General features: G+C 38.5%; 1 protein-coding gene across 6 annotated transcripts in view; it reads right to left on the bottom strand.

The window, feature by feature from the left end:
• Positions 1-6,544: 6,544 nt before the first annotated feature.
• The window catches only part of FNDC3A (fibronectin type III domain containing 3A), a 180,556-nt gene continuing 172,155 nt past the window's right edge, over positions 6,545-14,945 (bottom strand). For all 6 annotated transcript variants that reach the window (XM_043992461.1, XM_043992464.1, XM_043992463.1 and 3 more), the window contains 3 exons: positions 14,145-14,311; positions 12,027-12,154; positions 6,545-8,994 (listed from right to left, as the gene is read on the bottom strand). In XM_043992461.1, the coding sequence (XP_043848396.1) occupies positions 8,677-8,994; positions 12,027-12,154; positions 14,145-14,311 (613 nt within the window). In that variant the 3' untranslated portion in view covers positions 6,545-8,676. The remainder of the gene's footprint in view (positions 8,995-12,026; positions 12,155-14,144; positions 14,312-14,945) is intronic.

Below are 14,945 nucleotides of genomic sequence, written 5' to 3'. Positions count from 1 at the left end.
ACTATTTATCAGGTCTATTTTAAACTTCATTTCTAGCTAAATATTGGTTGATCAAGTGGAAATGAAATCTATTATTTTTATGGGAGGGGGTTGGGAAAGATTTCTTCATGTGAGTGATTTTCGAGTAATTCAGCATCGACACTAGAGGAGAAAAAAAAGACACATGTCCAAATGAGAGTTATTAATGGATACCAAGCCCTCAGAAGGCTGGGGACAGAAGAGAGTTGCTATCATGCTCCAGATTAGCATCCAAGGTAGGGTGGTGAAATGTCAGCTTTCCCTTTTTGAACAGGAAGTGTGCTAGTTACATATGCTTCCTTGCTTCTGGGGCACTCGAGAGTGGCTAATGCCAGGGAATTAGAATATGAGCTCCTTGGAAACAAGCAAGGACTGTTTTAATTTTCTATTTGTTTCACACTGGCAGGCACTTATTAAACAAACACCTTCTATGTCCTTTACCAGGATTACAAGTACAGAGAATGAAACTACTCACAAAGAAATCTCTGACAGGGAGCTTATTGCATTCTACAGGAAGTGCTCAATACATGATATTTCATCCATTCATTCTTTGGTGTCATCTCCTCACTCAGCCCCCGTATGTCTAATCATTTGCCAGATCTCATTTCTAGCTCCACAATATAATCTTGCTGATGTCTCCATGCTCTCTGCTCACACAACTGCCACCTTGGTTCAGGCCTTTTATTAATCTCTTTTATCTAGACTAAGATAGCAGAACAGCCTCTTGGTTGGTCTCCCTGCCTCAAGACTTTCCCCACTCCAACTCCAATCCATTCTCCCCTTTGTGCCAAAATGATTTTCCTGAAGTATAGGTCAGACCATGTGGCTCCACCCCTACCTGGAGAAAGAATCCAATATGAACTGTTTGATGCCAAGTCTTTCATGATCTGCCACCGAGCCTACTTTTTGTCTCCTTGCCCATCTCTGAGATGTGGTCCAGCAGCATCGGCCTCCTCGTTGTTCCTTGCACATGATGCCTCTTTTCTCCCCCCTCGCTGTGATACCTTTGCACTAGGTAACCCATATGCCCCAAATGCCCTCTCCTCACCACCACCTTTTTGTTTCCTTCTAGAGTAAAGCACCACCTTCTGCACTTGTCCTTCCAGTGGCTAGGGCCTTCCCCTCTAAGGCTACCCTGTAGCTGTCTATCTACTTAGGTATCTGGCACAGACATACATACACACACACCCCCATACATGATTTCTTCCCCATTAGAATGCAAGCTCCTTGAGAGCAGGGATTATTTTGGCTGTGTGTGTGTGCGTGTGTGTGTGTGTGTGCGTGCGTGTGTGTGTGTGTGTGTGAGAGAGAGAGTCCCCCCAAACACCCCCTTATTAAGAATTTTCTCACAGTGGGCAGGAATAATTTGGTCAGACGCATACCTCTGGATTACCATGTCTAGTTCTAGGTGCTATATTTTAGGAGGTACATTTACAAATTGTATCGCACTGGGAGGAGACCAGCTGGGATTGCTGAGAAGATTTGATATCATACCAATAAGGTAATGAATGGAAGGGCATGGGGCTTGAAGAACACTTGCAAGTCATAAATATTTGAAGGGTTGTAATATGTAAGAAGGAGTGGACAATGCTTGGAGTCAAAAGGGAAAAGGCTTTGAGCAATGGATGCAAGTAGCAGGGCCGACTTAGGAAGGAAGGAAGTGCCTACTATGTGCCATTTTACAAATACTGCATTTGATCCTCACAAACACCCTGGAAGATAGGTATTATTATCTGATTTCTCAGTTGAAGAAACCGAGGCTGAGGGAAGGTTAAGCAACTAGCCCAAGATCACACAGCTTGTCTGGGGCTGAATTTGAATTCAAATTGTGACTGCCCGATTTAGGCTTGAGGTAAGGAAAAATTTAACAATTAAAACTTCCCCAAATTGGAATAGACTGTTGCCTCTCACTGACAGTGTTCAGTTTGAGATTGGATTAGCATTTGTTGGACATGTTGGGGAGCCAGTCGACTGCCTCCTTGGTTTCCTTTAAGTCCCAACTAAAATCCCATCACCTACAGGAAACCTTTCCCAACCTGTCTTAATCCCATTGCCTTCCCTCTCTTCCCATATATAGCGTGTATTTGTCTGTATTTGTATAGTCTTTCCCCATTAGATTGCAAGCTCCTTGAAGGCAGAGATTTCTTTTGCCTCTTTTTGTATCCCCAGTGCTCGGAATAATGCCTTCCACATAGCAGGTGCTTAATAAATGTTTAATGTTTAATTGGTTATAGGGACCATTCATCCTGAGCTCTCTTCTCCCCTCTGCATCTCAAATCAATCCCTTGATGTTGTCCCTCCTCCTCCCCCGCCTCTGATGAAGTGCCCATTTCTCCTCAGTCAACCTCTTTACCTTTGTACCACTTTGATCCCGTACCTTCCTGTCTTTGAAGCAGACTGCTCCCACAATCATCCATTCTTTCTTGATTCTGATGGTCCCTTCCATGTCACCTACAAATACCCCCAAGTTCTCACTATCCTTAAAAACTTTAACACTCAGAGCAGCTAGATGGCACAGTGGATAGAGAGCACTGGCCCTGGATTCAGGAGTACCTGAGTTCAAATCTGGCCTCAGACACTTAACCCCTGGGCAAGTCACTTAACCCTAATTGCCTCACCAAAACACCCCCACAAAAACCCAAAAACCCCCCCAACTTTAACACTCTGTCCATTGAGATATCATCTCTTTAAAACTCTCTGTTGGGGCACAGTGGATAAAGCACCGGCCCTGGATTCAGGAAGACCCGAGTTCAGATTCGGCCTCAGACACTTGATGCTAACTAGCTGTGTGACCCTGGGCAAGTCACTTAACCCCCATTGCCCCGCAAAAACCAAAAAAAAAAAAAAAAAACCCCAACAACCAAATACAAAAACCAAAAACCAAAACCTTGTCTGTTGTGTTTACTTCTGTTACTCAACCCTTTGCAGTGTCTTCTGATATCACCAATCAACTGGAACTGCCGTCTCCTAAGTGACTAAATTGCCTTTTCTCAATTCTTATCTATATTTGATCCTGGTGACTATCACTTCCTCCCAGACTCTCTCCTTTCTGACATTTTCCAACACTACTCTTCTGATTCTCCTCCCACCTGTCTGATTACTCCTTATTCTCCTTTGCCAGATCATTGTCCATAGCACAGCCCTGTCCCGGGCCCCTCTTTTCCTCTCTCTCATTCATTCACTGGTTGACCCTATTAGCCCCTGTGACTTTAATGATCATATCTATGTATCCAGCTTTAGTCTCTGTGACTGACCCATAGTAGGAGCTTCCCTCTCCCCTTAGCCCCAATTGTGCAGCTGTGCCTGTTGGACATTTTAGACTTGATGTTAGACAGCTAGGTGGTGTAGTGGATGGAGCACTGCACTAGTAGGTACAAAGACACAAAGGAGAATCCTGCTGGTCCAGGTACTTACTAGCTGTTTGACCCTGGGCAAATAAATCACTTCACCTCTCTCAACCTCAGTCTCTTCATCTGTAAAATAGGGGAAAATAATAGCACCTATCTCACAGGGAAATGGTAAGAACTGAATGAGATTATATATGTAAAGTGCTTTGCAAACCTTAAAGTGCTATATTAAATGCTAGCTGCTTTCATGAGCTCCTAACAAGCCCCTGAATTCAACAAGTCCAAAAGAATACTCATTGTCTTCTCCCCCAAACCACTCTCCCTTTTGGGCTTCCCTGTTCCTGTGGAAGATCCCACAATCCTCCCAGTCACCATGGCCCCCCCAAGTCATGTCATCTTCCATTTCCCACTCACCACACACATCCAATCCGTTGCCAGATCTTGTAAATATCTACACATCTGAGGCCAGACTTGAGCTCATCCATTAATTTCTCTCTACTTCATGCTCTTGCCTGGACTATGCTGACTCCAATTCTCCATAGTGGCCATTGTGATTTTCTTAGTGTAGGTTCAGCCATCTTCACTGCATGCTGCTTCCACTCTAGCTATCAACCCCATCTCCCTCCCCCAGGCCCCACCCCTCACCAGGGCTCTGATAAGCTTTTGCTGTCTACTGCCTGAAACCTTAATGCTCTATGCTATTTTCTGGCCATCTCCATATGGTACCTCCTCTTTGTGTTAGAATGTAAGTAACACCCTTGAGAGCAAGGCCTGTCTTGCTTCTATTTTGCTTAGCATACAGTATTTAATCAATTCTCTTTCAGGTAAGGCCTTATCTAGAAAGGTAGAGTAATCAATTAGGAAATTATTTCAATAGTCAAGAAATGAGGGTTTGGACTAGAGTAGAGGTAGTGAAATGGCAAGGAAGATGTAAATCCAAGAGGTATCATAAAGGATGCCTGGTGGTTGATTAGATGTAAAAGGTGTCTCAACAAATAATGAAACATCATGTTCAGCATTATGCTAGGACATCGTAGTATCCACCTGGATGACAAGTAGTGGGATGACTAATAAAAATACAAGAGTTCAAAAGTCAGCTGGTTATCAGGCTGATGGAAAGGCAATGAATTTAACAATAATGGCTGGAATTTATAATGCACTTTGGTTTGCAAAGCGCTTTATATATGTCATCTTTGAACAACCTCAGTTTGGTGTAAGTGTAGGACATTAAAACAGAGATGTTTAGTGGAGTGTTGAAGGACTCAGGTTCAAGTACAGAGAGGTTAGAGCAGTAATACGGACTTAAGAATCAAGGTAGAGGTGACATATATTACCCCTTATGTATAATCAAGATCAGATAAGCATTAAACTGGTCATTTTTATGGTAAGGCTAAAGAAGGAGGATGTTGAAAGAAAGAAAAATTTGGAAATACAGAGTATTTTGAAGAGAAGTCAGGCCTAGGTAAGACACTGGGCATATGGTGTATAAGGGGGGGTAAAAAGTCCTTCAAAAATTTTTTTCTCCTTACTTCATAATTCTACTTAAGGTTAGTATGAATTATTTTTATATATGAGGAAAACAGGATGTTTCATGTATTGCATAAATCATAACCTCAAGGGTAAAGAGTGAAGTTAAAAAGTTTCTTATTCCAAGGAAAAAATATATGACCAAACAAGAGATAGACCATTACCTTATATATTATATTAAATTAAAAAGGTTTTGCACAAACAGAATCAATGCAACCAAGATCGGAGGGAAAGCAGAAAGCTGGGATTTTTTTTTTTTTACAGCATATGCCTCTGATAAAGGTCTCATTTTTCAAATATATAGACTGAGTCAAATTTATAAGAATACAAGCCATTCCCGATTTGATAAAATGGTCAAAGGATATGAACAGGCAGTTTTCAAACAAAGACATCAAAGCTATCTATAGTCATATGAAAAAAAAATGTTCTAAATCACTACTTATTAGAAAAATGCAAATTAAAACAACCCTGCGGTACCACCCCACACCTATCAGATTGATTAATATAACAGAAAAGGAAAACGATAATGTTGTAGAGGATGGGGGAAAATTGAAACACTAATGCATTGTTGGTGGAGTTGTGAACTGATCATTTTGGAGAGTAATTTGTAACTATGCCCAAAGGACCATGAATCTATGGACTCAGCAATACCACTACTAGGTCTGTACCCCAAAGAAATCAAGGAAAAAGGAAAAGAACCTTTATGTACATAAATATTTATAGTATCTCTTTTTGTGGTGGCAAAGAACCAGAAATTGAGGAGATACCCATTAATTGGGGAAAGCTTGAACAAGTTGTGGTACATGATTGTAATGGAATACTATTGTGCTTTAAGAAAATGCAGAACAGGATGCTTTTAGAAAAACCTGTAAAGACTTTCATGAACTGATGCAAAATTATGTTAGTAAAAAGAACATTGTATACAGTAACGGTGATATTGTATGATGATCGCTGTAAATGACTTAGCTATTCTCAGCAATACAATGATCCAAGACATTTCTGAAGGGCTCATGATGAGAAATACCATCCACTTCCAAAGAACTGATGGGGGGGGGGACTTTTAAAAAATCTTTTTCTTTCTTTCTTTCTTCTATTTTCTTTTGCAACATGGCTAATATGGAAATAAGTTTTGAATGCATGCACATGTCTAATCTATATCAAATTGCTTGTCTTCTCAAGAAGGGGGGGAGGAAAGGGAAAGAATTTGGAAAGCAAAATTAAAAAAATATAAAAAATTGTTTTTACATGCAATTGGGAAAAAATAAAGTATTAAAAACCCCCTCCTTATTCCCAGTTTCAATCTTTAACCTATTGGAGTTTACTACTTGTAAAACCCTTCTCAAGCCACTGGTTTTCCTGTTAGACAAAATCAGTATAATGTGCTAGAGTTCTGGATTTGGAGTCAAGAGGGTCTAGATTCAACTCTCAGTTCAGCTATTTATTAGCTATGTGACCTTTTAGGGATTTGGTTTCTTCATCTGTAAAGTGAAAGGGCTAAGATTCTCTAATCTACAATTCTGTGATCTATAAGCACAAGATAACAAGAGTAGATATTTAACTTCTTACTTCTTAAAACTGCAAACCCCAATAAAAAATGGAGGAAAGCTAATGGATGTATAGGAATGCAATGAATAGTTCCTCAAAAAAAAAAAAAGAATGATACAACTTTTATTTTCCACAGATTTTAAAGATACTTTTGCTACATAGTTTATGTATATTTCTATGAGATTATACTTTTCATTTATATGAAGTTCAACATTATACAATTTTAAAGTGATATGTTTGGTAGTGTATCTATAACATTTTAAAAAGTTTAGAGGTTTTTTTTTTTGGAATGTACAGTATATGAGGTAAAATTAAGATTACATTAAAAACTGTTTTCTCCTCTGCAGTAATTTGCAGTGAGGCTCAAATGGCAAATACACTATTAAATGACATTTACTATCAAAAATAGGAGTTCATTTGAGTTTTACTATGAAAAACAAGCCACTGAAGCTTGACCACAGTGGCAAATCTTACCATGTTAGACATTCAACTTTATAGAAATCTCTGGGGTATTACACTCAACCTCATTTGTACTGCCAAACATGGCACTTTTAATAAGTTTCTAGAAAAGGTTTGCTATCACTCTGTTTTATGGGAAGGTATCAGCCTATACAGAAGTGTCAGAATTAAAATAAAAATGTAAACATACAGTACATTATAGTGACAGGTCATTCTTACCTTGGGAAGGCAAAGTTTATCCATTTCTTTTTTGAACAAAAGTTAATGTTATTCAACAGCACAGATCATTGGACGTGAAACAAGTACAATACATGCCCATTCTAATAGAAAATTCTTCAAAGATCTTCAAAGCACAAAACATACGTTTCTTTTTTTTTTTCAAAGACTGACAGAAGTGCTTAATAACCATTAAAATGCTAAACCCAGCAACTAAATAATTAGTGATTCACTACCCTAAAAAATCAAATAATAAATTAAGAAGGCAAATTACAAGTGTTTAACAGATAATACAGATGTGATGAGACAAGAATTTTAGATAGCTTCACTACAAGCTGTATGTTACTGGCATTCACTGACATCTGAAAAGATGTTCAATGTGATACTTGAAAAATTCAGTCTGATCATCCAAGAACTCACAAATGCAAGCTCACAAAACATTGATGGATTTTGCAATTGCAAAGTGCTCTAATGCAACATTAACCACATGCAATCAACAATTTGGTACAGTCTCCAAACAGACGTTACGTTAAACATTAGTTTTTTTAAGAAAGGAAGCAGCTTGAAGTTTTCTGGTGCAAATTACATTTTCACTTCAGATCTGGTGCCCCTAAACAAAGAGATAATGTTTGATTCTAAATGCTGATGGTGATGGCAGCAGTTGTAGGGGAAGCAGCAAAACTTAGGGTAATCCTACAGACTTTGTACATCAGAGAGCTGGAGTATATATAGTCATACGTACTGGTATGTATATATACATATATGGCATGTATGTATGTAGAGATAAACACATACAAACAACCATAAACTGAAACCAAATTAAATAGATGTGAAGTCCTAAAGCGATTCCAATTACTTTTTAAACAAGTAACAATCTAAAAGCCCTCTCTTTTCCATGTTTGCAAGATACTAAAGAGGTACCTTTATGAGTAAACTTGTTTTCAGGCAAGATAAACTACCGGTGCCACCATTTAAGTTTTATAAATACCTACTTGCAGTAAAGAACTCCACATTTATCAAATTAGAAGCTTCCTCTTTTCACGCATATTTGTCCATCCAGTTTATTGTTTGCTGCCTGAGAAAGTCCCCTCAATTATTTATCATAATCCCACTTCCCAAATAATTAAGACAAATGAGGAGGTAGAAATACAGCGCGAGACTGCTTTCACAGCATCTAATATTTTATGCAGCATGTGTCAGTGTAACTTTTGAATGCTCTGACTCATTCTGAATGCTTCCCTTGGTGATCTTTTAAAGTAGGAATAGGTGTATTATTGTTACACTCATGCTGACTAGTCAAAATCTCAATTATATTTTTGCCTCATATCAAGTTTGTAGTATAAGAAGGCATGTTCAAAAAATACTTGATGTTTCTGTGGCTTGCGTTCTAATAAAGTGCCAGCCTCTATCTAACAACATAAGCATCTTAAGTGGCAAAAATGGTGTGTGTTACAGTCCCAATGCCAGTGCTAAATGCCACTGCTCTTGTAAAAGCAAAACAGAAATATTTGTGGAACATGACAAAGGAAAGGTGATGGAAGCATTCTAAGAGAAAGTTACATCTTCACTTAATTACAAAGTACTGAATGATGAAGGCCACCAGAATGGAGAAAACAGCAAAGATCACGAGGATGACTGCTGCACACTGCTCGTCGGTCAGTGTCCGTGGCAGCCTTGTGGTTTCCACAGTGTCTTTGTGGGCACTGGCAGGAGGTTCAGTCCTCTGGGAGATGAATATTCCAGTGGCACTATAGGGGCCTGTGAGGTCCTGGTGACCACCTACTGTGTCTTGGCACTGTCGAATGGCACACACACGAAAGCGATATTCACAGTTCTGCTGAAGGCCTGAGTACCGGAAATACCAGTCAGAACCTTTGTATATCTATTAAGAAAGAGAGAATCCTCTTTAAGTAAGGGGTAGGAAACCTGGGAAAAGGATTACAAAATAATTTTTAATGCATATAATACTATGAATGCTATCATGCCAACAATGTTGTTACTTATCTTCTCAGTATAACTTTGCTAAAAAGAAAGAACCCCCAAGATATTCTCTCAAGCATTTAACTTGTAGTCTACTGCATGGATAGGGCACTGAAAGGAGTACAGAAGAAGAGAACAGTGTCCTACTTTAAGGAAGCTACTGAAAAGAAAACAAGAGTCCTCTCCTTAACATCCAAGTTCCAGGAAAAGTTCTAAGTAACATTTTTTGCCAATTATATAATTCTACATGAATTTGAAGAGCCCTTCCTACAGAGGAGCCTTTAGTAAAGGCACTAATCCTGCCATCTAATTTATTTTGTAAATTTTGTTTTTAACTGTTAGGATCATTTAGCCAGATATTCATCATTATATGTGATTGCATGATAATTTAAGCACATATAAATGAATGCTGAGGCAATGTCAGATGTTGCAGGGCTAAGCACAGGTCTCTGGGCATGCCACTCGAGACCTCCTTCATACAAGCATGAAGAGTCTTTCAATCAGTTCTGAACTCATCTAACCGTACTTGTCATCCCCACTCTATCACTTCCTTTCAATTGTTCCCTCTCTACTGGCTGCTATCCCATTGCCTATAGACATGCCCATGTCTCTTCCATCCTCAAAAATCCCTCACTTGATCCCTCCATTCCCACCAAATTTCATTCTAAATCTCTTCTGCCCTTTGTGGCTGAACTCCTTGAAAAGGGTGTCTGTGTCTGTTTTAGATGCCTCTTTTCTCTCTTCTCACTCTCTAAGAGGTCCTTATTTAATTTAAAACTATAATAAAATTATATTTTCATCAATATTAATTTTGCTTCCTCTTTGGAAGGAACACAGTAATCTGTGAAACACAGTTTAAACCTAATTATCATGTCAATTTGTAAGTAGTTTAATAAGGAAAATAATTATTTGCTAAATTGAGTATGTATCTAGGGCAAAATAGGGGCCTTTTCTAATTTGAACTAATACATTTCCATTTCCATGTATCATACAATTTAAAGATAATAAGAATTATATTTGAGTAGACAGGTTATGTAATGTACAAAAGAGAAATGTAGCTGAAGTCTTGAAAGAGAAAGTGAAGAGAAGGAAACTACAACACACACTTAGGCAGGCAGAACAGAGAGGATGAAATTAAATTATGACCTAACAAGGATGTATTTTTTATTTAAAAAGTTTTACTGATGAGTCCTTTTGTTTCCAACCCTGAGTCATTTGCCCCTTTGCTGTCCTCAGCCCCCATGAACTCTACCCAGTCATGGTGAAAACATTTCAGCAAATTCCTGATAACATATTGTACCACATTCCGTACCACGGCTCCTCTTGCCCACTTCTCAGCTGAGAGTAGGGGTATTGAGAAATTATAGGCAATTGTGGAGGTACTGATTTCCAAACACATCCAAAACAATATTAAAATAGGAGAAGAGGAAGGGAATTGGAAGCTTATTTTGGGTAATGAAATTATCCAACTCTTTTAAGTTCTCATGTAGCTCTAAAATTTTGTGATCTAAACATTCTTCCAGTTTCCTAAAAATCATCATAACAGGTAACTTAAATTTAGGGAAAATCATATACTCCTTCTCTTTTGTAACTTTTAATTTAAAAAGTGATCCTTCCGGGGCAGCTAGGTGGTGCAGTGGATAGAGTACTGGCCCTGGATTCAGGAGGACCTGAGTTCAAATCTGGCCTCAGACACTTGACACTTACTAGCTGTGTGACCCTGGGCAAGTCACTTGACCCCAACTGCCTTACCAAAAAAAAAAAAAAAAAAAGTGACCCTCCTTCCAGTAACAAACTCATATTACATTAGCAGTTATAAAATAATTATATTGTGATCTCAACTAAGTTTCAGGGAGATCTTTCATCTCAATTTCCTACTTTTCTAATTTTATTTAAAATACTGTGTTGGGTGAAAGGAAATGAACAATATATTTAGTATAACATTAAGTCAGGCATATTTCACACAAATGGATGGTGTGTTAGGCTGAGACCCGGGATCAAATCCCATCCCCGATGCTTATTAACCATGTGACCACAGACAAGTCACTTTCTGAATCTCAGGCAACTAATTTCTAAGATTCATCTACTAAATTGCAATTGTTGCAGGTGAAATATAACAGATGGGTAAACCTAGGCATGTTTCTCTGAGCAAGATAACATTTATTAACAGTGACACATATAGCTGTCAATTGCCTTGGTTTATTCCAAAGATCTCGAACTGAAGATGTAACTCATTTTTATAAGCATAGAACAAAGAACAGAAAACATATTGCTGACTATGGAATTTGCAGCATCATGGGGTTGAGGGATCATGATTGGCTACATTAAAGTGCGCATAGCACACATGTAGCAAGAAGACCACCTTTCTCCATCTCTAAGGAATGCTTCTATAAATTTATGGTTCCCAGTTGTATCCCAAGGTCTTTGATAAGTACTCAGGGATGGAGACTCCCTAGTGCCCAGTGATTAGGTAAGACCACCTTATTTTTAACTGTCAAGGATGAGGCTAAAGATGGGACAAGATCAGCTACTATGCTTCTTAAGGATAACACGCAAATGCCTTAAAAGCTAAAATTATGCGGGATAAAAACAAACTTTGCAGGTGGTGCTAAGATAACAGTTTTTCTTTAATAGTTGCTGTGGAAAATATTAAACCTTTGGCATCTAACTTTGGAGAGGGAGGCTGAACTTTTGAACTCATGTGCTTCTATAATCAGACAGAGATTAGGTTTGATACATAGAAAACAGAATATGGTTACAGAATATAATCAATACGGAGTAAAATAAAATATAAAACACAGGATCAATAATTAATTCTCACACAACTTATATAGGAGAGAGGATTTCCCATACTCATAAAATCAGATCCCTTACACAGTGAAAACCCTTATTAATTTCACTCAAATACTGTAAAATTTAATGGAAAAAAAATACCTGTTTGAAGTCTGAGTCTTTTCCCACCATAACCTGAAGACTGTAAATAATTGGATCACCTTTCATTGGCTGTAAAACCTCCCATGTGATTTCACAGGTGTGATCATTTATTTTGTCTATTTTTGGGGCTAAAGGAACAAAAAATATTATAAATACACATGGTCTTTAGCAGTAGCATATAATCAAAGAGCTATTATTGTACTTTGAACCCCAAATTAGTAAAAATGTACAGTGATATTCCTTCATTGACAACGGTAATCCAGGACAGTCATGTCTCTCTCCAGTGTTTTAGCTTCGTGCTCCCGCTCTACCCCCTTTACCCCTTTACTACCTATCTGGGACTAAGGCATATCTAGTCCCCAGTCTCTACCTTCAAGTCTGGCACAAGATAGAGTGTACATAGTAAAGGAACTGAGGGGGGAAAAAAACCCCTAAAACTGTGGCTATTTCTCTCTTATCCAAGCACCACTGGAAATGCTGTTTACATTCCCTCAACCGAGTTCTACTTCCCAGACAACAGATCTACACCCCTGTGGCTGAAACTCTTAGGGATAGCATCAAATGGTTTTCCTCTAAAATCCATCTGAATCAGGTCAAACACAGAAGGCTGGGATTAATTCCTCCATGTATTAGTTTACGCAAACTACTCTAGGCAAAACAGGCCATTCTCTAGCCTCACAAAATATCTTGCCTTCTTCTATGTCTAGGTTTTTGCCTGCTTCATTTCATTAGCTTGCAGTGTCCTCCTTTCCTGCGCTTTGCTTGCTGGAATATTATCTGCCTCCAAGAAGGCCACCCTGATTAACTCCACTGGGAGACGCCTCCTCTCACAGACCTCAGGAAACATTTGTTTTGTAATGGGCAAATGCATTTATCATGCAATATTGTGTATCATTATACACAATATAGCTATGGTTGTGTCTTATGTTCCTTCTAGACTCTAAGCCCCTATGGACAAAGTTACTTAAATTCTGTACCACTGTACATACAAAGCAATGTATATACAGAATACACTTAGCAAATATTTAATGAATGAATCAATGTGTAATCTTTGGAAGTGTGTATCTAAGTGAATTCAAGAGGGAGTATTAACATGGCATCTTTTCATGGGGCATGAACACAACCTACCTTAGCTCCCCAAATGGGGTCATGAGTTCCTGACTCAAACATGGCTTATGATGGGGGCAAGAACATGGCAACTACTTTCAGAACCGATCACACAGACCTTGTTTTTGGTAAGGTCTGCATACTACACATATTGCTGGATGGTTGCAAAATGACTCCATGAAACACCTCCATTAATAAAAAGGCAACTTATTGCCTAGACAGAAAGTTACATGCAATGTGGTGCACTGTGGGACTCTTTAATGCTGTGCTCAAACAAATATCGACCATCATTTGAATCATTAATTTGAAGGACAAGAAAAGCATATATCATTTCCTGGTTAACTAAGAGTTAATATATGTTGGCCAACAACTTTTCTGGGGCAGGTAGGTGGTGCAGGAGATAGGTGCTGGGCCTAGAGTCAGGAAGACCTGAATTCAAATATAGCCACAGACACTTACTAGCTGTGTGACTCTGGGCAAGTCACTTAACTATTTGCTTCAGTTTCCTCCTCTGTAAAATGAGATAGAGAAGGAAATGGTAAAGCATCACAGTACCTTTGCCAAAATGACCCCAAATGGGGTCATCAAGAGTTGGGCACGATTGAAATGACTCAACAACAACAACAACAGATCTTTTCTATTATTAGATTCTCTACTGTTTTCTATAACCCAAAGAACTGAAGGGAAGCACATGTAAGTCACTATTGTGTGTAGTAGCAATTGGAAACATGAATACAGTCTCAACCTTTTCAGAAATCAACTTGACTGCCCATTCAGGTCGGCTTTCCCGGCTCAAATTACTTTAATACAATGAAGTACAGTTTTTACATTTTATATCATGAAAAACAGTTTTTCAAGTACATGTTAAAAGTACCTGATAAAATTTCTGGAATACAGGTCTCTTCGCATAATTTTTTATATTAGTGCTAAAGTTGGGTACTTAGTGGATACTTAACTTCTGATAAATTAATTTTCTGATAAAGGAAATAGCATTAGAATAAGGTTACTTACCTTTCAAGGCAGCTGGCACAGATTTTGGAGTAGTGAAGGTATATTTCTGAGAAAGGGGACCTTCCCCAGCTTCATTGCAAGCTTGAATACAGAATGTATAGGATGTTGATTCACTGAGTCTTTGTACTTTATATGTATGACATGGCCCTCTGTATAAGGATATAAACCTAAAATGGAAATAAACTCATTAAACGAATTAAAAATAGATATTCTCTAGTTTTACAATTTGTAAATCAGGGTCACAAACAACTATGACATCTACTATGGAAATGCAATAATGGATTAAACTAGAATAGCATGAGAAAGTTCAATGTGTAAAAAACAGGGCCAGGGAGAGAAGCCATAAACATATGTGAAAAACAACTGTAAACTAGTAAGTTCCAAATGAACAGCAATATGCTTTGGGCTAGTGGTGGGATTTTCAAAGATACTACCATCCTTATGTAGAGTGAAGCTGTAGGTCACAGGAGTTGAGAGGAAATGAGCAAACTAAGAGGTGGCGGGGAAGTTGGGGGGGAGGGTGGGTTTGAAGGGTTTCAATGAAGATACTGAAGTTGAGAAGTATGAGGGATGGGTTTGGACTGAAGAGAATGGCTATGAGCCAAGTACTGACCCCCCCCTTAAGAAAGGAGAGATCACAGCAGATACGATTTGTAATGAACCATAAAAGGAGGTGAATCAGCTTAGTGAAGCAGAGGAAGGCTGAGAAGGGGATGGGACCAAGTATTAAGGTGAAAGCATTTGCTTAGAAGAGGAGCACCTTTTCCTCTGATATAAGAAAGAATGAATAAATATAACAGA

The sequence above is a fragment of the Dromiciops gliroides genome, chromosome 3 (genome assembly GCF_019393635.1).
Source record: "Dromiciops gliroides isolate mDroGli1 chromosome 3, mDroGli1.pri, whole genome shotgun sequence".
Lineage (NCBI taxonomy): Eukaryota > Metazoa > Chordata > Mammalia > Microbiotheria > Microbiotheriidae > Dromiciops > Dromiciops gliroides.
This window is presented reverse-complemented; position numbering and strand designations above follow the sequence as displayed.